The sequence below is a fragment of the Trichechus manatus genome, unplaced genomic scaffold (assembly GCF_000243295.1).
Source record: "Trichechus manatus latirostris isolate Lorelei unplaced genomic scaffold, TriManLat1.0 scaffold00014, whole genome shotgun sequence".
Taxonomy (NCBI): Eukaryota; Metazoa; Chordata; class Mammalia; order Sirenia; family Trichechidae; genus Trichechus; species Trichechus manatus.
The window spans coordinates 23,183,861-23,189,370 of record NW_004443950.1 but is presented as its reverse complement, the minus strand read 5'-3'; the positions used below and the strand labels follow the sequence as shown (position 1 = coordinate 23,189,370).

The 5,510-nt window shown below is 56.3% G+C and overlaps 1 protein-coding gene across 1 annotated transcript in view; it reads left to right on the top strand.

Moving 5' to 3' along the window:
• The window catches only part of POP4 (POP4 homolog, ribonuclease P/MRP subunit), a 32,526-nt gene extending 27,036 nt beyond the window's left edge, over positions 1 to 5,490 (top strand). Inside the window, exons 2-5 of the mRNA XM_023726784.1 lie at positions 949 to 1,026; positions 1,194 to 1,255; positions 3,109 to 3,210; positions 4,637 to 5,490. Coding sequence (XP_023582552.1) covers positions 949 to 1,026; positions 1,194 to 1,255; positions 3,109 to 3,210; positions 4,637 to 4,773 — 379 coding nt within the window. The 3' untranslated portion in view covers positions 4,774 to 5,490. The remainder of the gene's footprint in view (positions 1 to 948; positions 1,027 to 1,193; positions 1,256 to 3,108; positions 3,211 to 4,636) is intronic.
• The last annotated feature ends 20 nt before the right edge of the window (positions 5,491 to 5,510 follow it).

Below are 5,510 nucleotides of genomic sequence, written 5' to 3'. Positions count from 1 at the left end.
GGACAGAACCGCCCACTGGGTTTCACTGCCAAAGGAGGATGCTGCCCACACGTCTCGGAAATTTCGGAGAGGGATGCGTCAGTCCCCTGGGGGAGGGCACGCCGCTCCCCTGGGCTCAGTTCTGAGTCCGTGTGTCCTACAGCTTGGTGGGCTTTGCTCAGCAGCCTGTAGCCAAACAGTCTCCACGTTTCAGAAGACGGTTGAAGTGTGGCGCTTTGTCCGTGGCCCTTTTCAGGAATCGGCTGGGCTCTGGGTGGGGCAGGGGCTGCCCCCTGGCCCGGGTTCACCAGGCTGGCGTCCTTATAGGAGGGCTCACTGGGGCTGTGAGCTTGGGGTTCTCATTTCTCCAGCCAACGGTTTCATGTAGACAGATTCCCCCAGAGAGTGCCCAGAGGAGGTCCTTTGGGGCCCTGTCCCCGCCCCTGCTTACTCACCTCCCGTTAGACTTGTCACCTTCCATGGGAACCTGCATGTCAGCCGCACCTTCTGTTTGCTGAGCACTTTCTGAGTTCAGCCTCACAGAGCACAAAGCTTCAGACTCATAGCAACTGAAATGAGATTGATGTTTGCTTCTCTCTCACTAAGAGAACTCCAGGCGAACGCCAGCTCATGGTCTGAGACGTTTGCCAGGGCTGTAGCTGCCACGGTGCACCTCGCCAGCAGGAAGGGCCAAGGAGGGGCACAGGCGATCCCTTCCTGCCCTCACTAGTGGAAGCTCAGCCTGCAGAGGGCTCCAGCCGCGAGGGCGCTGGGGGTCCAGCGCTGAGCTCCTGGGTTTTCGTCAGGTCACAGCCACAGGAGCAGGATTTGCACCCAGTGCCCCGTGGATCCTGGGTCAAGGTCCTGGGCATCGAGCCAAGTTCTGTGCTCTTTGGGGGCCCACCCTTTGGATCCTGTAACCCAAACTCGCCCTGCCTAACTTTTTGCCTGTTTCTCACTGGACCATAGGTACAGTCTTTTTCTCCCTCTGCACGAGCTCTGGAAGCAGTACATCCGCAACCTGTGCAATGGTCTCAAGCCAGACACGTGAGTTGAATCTCTGGAGCCTCGTGCACTGGGGCAGATGCATGTCTTATGATCTGTGTTGTAAGTGCAGCCTGAGGACAGCCAGCCACCTCGCCAGGCTGCAGAGGTTTGCTTCTCTCAGGACCCTCTCTACTGGGGTCAGCTGAGAGATTCTGTTCCCCTTTCAGGCAGCCAGAGATGATTCAGGCCAAGCTGCTAAAAGCAGATCTGCATGGCGCTGTGATTTCAGGTAATTAGCCTGTGAGCACCTGGTCACCCTAGTGCTCAATGTGGCACCTGTGTCTCAGAATTAAGCATGTCCCTTGCCACACAGATGTGAGTGAGGCTCATGTCTTTTGTAATTCCTTGAGATGCCCCAGGTCCCCAGCACTGAGGGTGACTGTAGCTGTCGTGGCAAATGTTGGCCACCTGTTGGACACACTCTCAGTGGCCTCTGTGCCCTTTCTCCACACGGGGACCCCATCAGTGTCCCCAAGGGTACAGCGGCCACCGGCACTCGCGCCTTCCTGGCATCTGAGCACAGTCCCGTGGTTCAGGGAGCAGCAGTGGGCGGATGGCTCCCACGCCGACATCTGCAGCCACGCCCCTCCCCAGGGCGCCAGGCTCACGCATCCACCGTGTGCTTGGCGGCCTTGCAGACTGTGCATGTCCAAAGCAGAGCTCAGGGTCTCTCCCCACGCCTCCCCTCCCTGGGTTTCCCATCTCAGCTAATCGTCACCCCTGTCGACCCCGCTCGCACCTGACCCCCCGCCCCCACTTCCCATCCATCTCACCCGAATCTAAGCCACTGTCTTCGCCCCTGGGTTGCCCCCTAACCCTCTCCCTGCAGACACATTGTTCTTTCTCCACCAACAGCCAGAGCAGGGGTTTTAGAACAGAAATCAGATCCTGTCCCTTCCTTGCTTAAAGCCTTCCCATGGCTTCCTGTCAGAGTAAAATTCCGCATTCTCGCTGTGCTCTGTCAAGCCTCTGCGTTCCTTGGGCGCTGGGTCTAACCACGCAGGCCACCTCTGCGTCCGCAGGCGTGGCCCGGCCTCAGGGCCTGTGCGTTGGCCTGTCCCCCTGCCCAGAGTGGCCTGTGCATTCACAGCTGACCCCTTCTCTGTGTTCAGGCCCCTTCTCCGATGTCACTTCCCGAGTGAGAGTCCACCGTGGCTGAAGAGGCTGCACCCCCACTGTACGCTCCTTATCTCCCCAGCACTTATCACTGTCAGGAATAGAACTGCTAGTTTGGCAGACCCCCGCCACCCCCGGAACATTAGCTCTGCGAGAGCAGGGGCCAGGGCTGGCTGGTTCACTTCTGTGCCCCCGGCTTCTATCTAGAGCAGCGCCAGGCCCAGTAGATGCCTCGTGAGCGTCTGGGAAGGGCAGTGAGGCGTGGGTCGGGAGAGGGGAGGGGCTGCGAGCCGCCCTGTGGCAGGACTCCCGTTGCAGCCAGAGTTTGGGGGTCAGGTTGTGGGGAAGTGCATGATGGATGGGGTTCGTTCACGTTCTCCTGAAGAGACTTGAGCTTCACCAGGCAACCAGACCATGGACCTCGGTGGTGCTCCTGTCACAGGACGTGGCCTCTTGGCTCCAGAATCCTGCCCCGAGCCCCCTGCAGCTACAGACCCTGCAAACAGGACCCTGTGAGAGGCAGCCCAGAATCCTGCCCCGAGCCCCCTGCAGCTACAGACCCTGCAAACAGGACCCTGTGAGAGGCAGCCCAGAATCCTGCCCCGAGCCCCCTGCAGCTACAGACCCTGCAAACAGGACCCTGTGAGAGGCAGCCCAGAATCCTGCCCCGAGCCCCACAGGCTCAGACCCTGCAAACAGGACCCTGTGAGAGGCAGCCCGAATCCTGCCCGAAGCCCCCACGGCCTCATATCCTGCAAACAGGACCCTGTAGGAGGCAGCCCAGAAGCTGCAGATGCCACAGGGCAGGGGTTTGGGAAAGTGGGCTGTCACCAGCTTGGTCCCTGCTCTTGTGGAGCCCCAGCATGCCTGACCCCAGTGCTCTCTCTTCTGCTGAGACAGTGAGGCCCAAGCTGCTGAGCCCCCACATGCCTGGCTGGTTCCCTGAATGGCCCTTTTTCTTTACAGTCACAAAATCCAAGTGCCCTTCGTATGTGGGAGTTACGGGAATCCTTCTACAGGAGACAAAGTATGTCTTCAGAATCATCACCAAGGAAGACCGCCTAAAAGGTGCGCGACCGCGTCTGAGGGGCTGTGGGCTGTGGCCTCCCCGGCTGCTCTGTCACCCCTGAACTGCGGCCCCAAGGGGCCGGTTCGGCCTCTCAGGTTAGCACAGACCTGCTGACCGGCCAGCCCTCCCTGGAGGCACTGGTGAGCACAGCCTGCCGCGCCAGCCAGAAGCAGCTGAGGGCAAGGAAGGGCTGCTAGGCTGGGCCTCAAAGACCTGGGCCTGTTTGGGCCCCAGGATCGGGACCCTCCACCTTCCGAAAAGGTCGGCAGTTCAAATCCACCAGCCGCTCCCGGGAAACCCTCTGGGGCAGTTCTGCTCCGTTCTGTAGGGTTGCTGTGAGTCGGATCGACTCAATGGCAACGGGTTTGGGTTTTTGTTTGTTTGTTTTTTACCTGCCCGAAGGGAGTCTCTGGTGGCACAGATGGCTAAGCACTCAACTACTAGCTGGAAGTTTGGCAGCTTGAACCCACCCAGAGGTGCCTCGGAAGACAGGCCTGGCGATCTGCTTCCAAAAGGTCACAGCCTTGAAAACCCTGTGGAGCAGTTCTACTCTGCGCACGAGGGGCGCCGTGAGTCGGAAGGGACTCCAAGGCAACAACAACAAGCTGCCCAAAGGCTGCTGCCTCCCCCAAGGAATGGAGGTAAACAGGTAGGAGGGAAGACACAAAAGGGACCCCTATTGCTGGCATTCTGAGTGCTCTGCCCGTGGTGGTGATACATGGATCCCGGGGACGCGAGTGTGAGCTCGGCCTGGACAGGTCGCTCCAGCAGAGACAGGGCCACCGGTGTGGGTGTTTCTGCGCCCTGTCTTGCCCACAAATCCAAGATCCTAAAACCAGTTTTTGGAGGGTTTTGTTGCTTTAATTTTTGAGCTTGGTTTTTCTCGCTGTTTCCTTCTGTTTTCTGGCGTATTTCCAGTCTCATTTTAAGCCTCAGAATGTGGGGTACAGGGCTCCTCACTAAGCATAAAGCCTAGAGTACATCTGGCAGTTGTAGGGGAAACCTTTTTCTGGCAGTTTCTGGTTCTGAGAGTTTGGTTTATAGCCTTTGAGCCTGAAAAGTAGGGATTAAGTGAGCCCTGGTGGCACAGTGGTTAAGAGCTTGGCTGCTAGCCAAAAGGTCAGCAGTTCGAATCTACCATCCACCCCTTAGGAACCCTGTGGGGCAGTTCTTTGTCCTGTAGGGTCACTGTGAATTGGAATCGACTCGATGGCAACAGGTTGGTTTTTTTGGTTTGTATTTACGATGTGAATGAACTGGCCTGATAGCGGAGTAACTACATTTAATCTTTGCGGTGCTACCTTTGTGGCTTCCGCACGGCCTGTTGGCTTATTGTAATCTTTTTAATACAACCATTTTATGAAGAACATTGTGCATAACGCGAAGTTCCTGCCAGGATTTTTTCCCGCCTTTTCTTTTCTCCAGTTATTCCCAAGCTAAACTGTGTGTTTGCCGTGGAAATCGATGGCTTCATTTCCTACATTTATGGGAGCAAATTCCAGCTTCGGTCAAGTGAGCGGTCTGCAAAGAAATTCAAAGCGAAGGGAACCATTGACCTGTGAGCTGTCTGCTGCCTGAGACTCAACAGCAGCAGAAGATTGGAAACGCCCTACATACCCACCTTGCAGGCAATAAACGGTTACACCAGTGCAGGCTATAGGCCACCCCAGCCGGTAAAAACCCGTGAGGGACTTTTCTACCACGGGAGATGTCCATGTGAGTGAAGAAGTCAGGGAGCAGGCTGTGTAGAGTTAGAGTTGATCTTATTTTTGTATCTCTCAGAGAAAAGACGTGCAGGAAATACACCAGTGTTAATATTGGGTGTCTCGAATGGTGGGATTATTAGATTTTTGTTTCTTTTTCATAGTTTTGATTGTTTTATGATTAATTTGTTGTTTACTCAATAAAAAAATATACGTATATGGGCATAAAAGGGCCCCAAATAAAGGAAATATTCCCGCAGGTCAGCCAGGTTGTAAGGGCAGGGGAGTCTCAGAGTCGCACTCCTGCCGTGGAAAGCCCGCTGTCAGACACCGCTTTTCACAGTTTTGCACATTGTCTTAAGTTCTGTCTGTGTCTGAACTCTGTGACTCAGCGGAGGCTTACCGTGCTCTTTGGAGAATGCTGAGGCGGGTGGATGGTGGCGCGGCCCAGTGACTCGGGCTCCGTCCCTGGAGGACTTAGAACCGGGCTGGACTGCAGAGGCCGAGCGCCAGGTCTAGTTGGGCTTGTCCGTGGTTGTTCTAGTACAGGCAGCTTAACTCTGCTAGCCTTCTCCTTCCTGGGTCTGGCAGGTTCC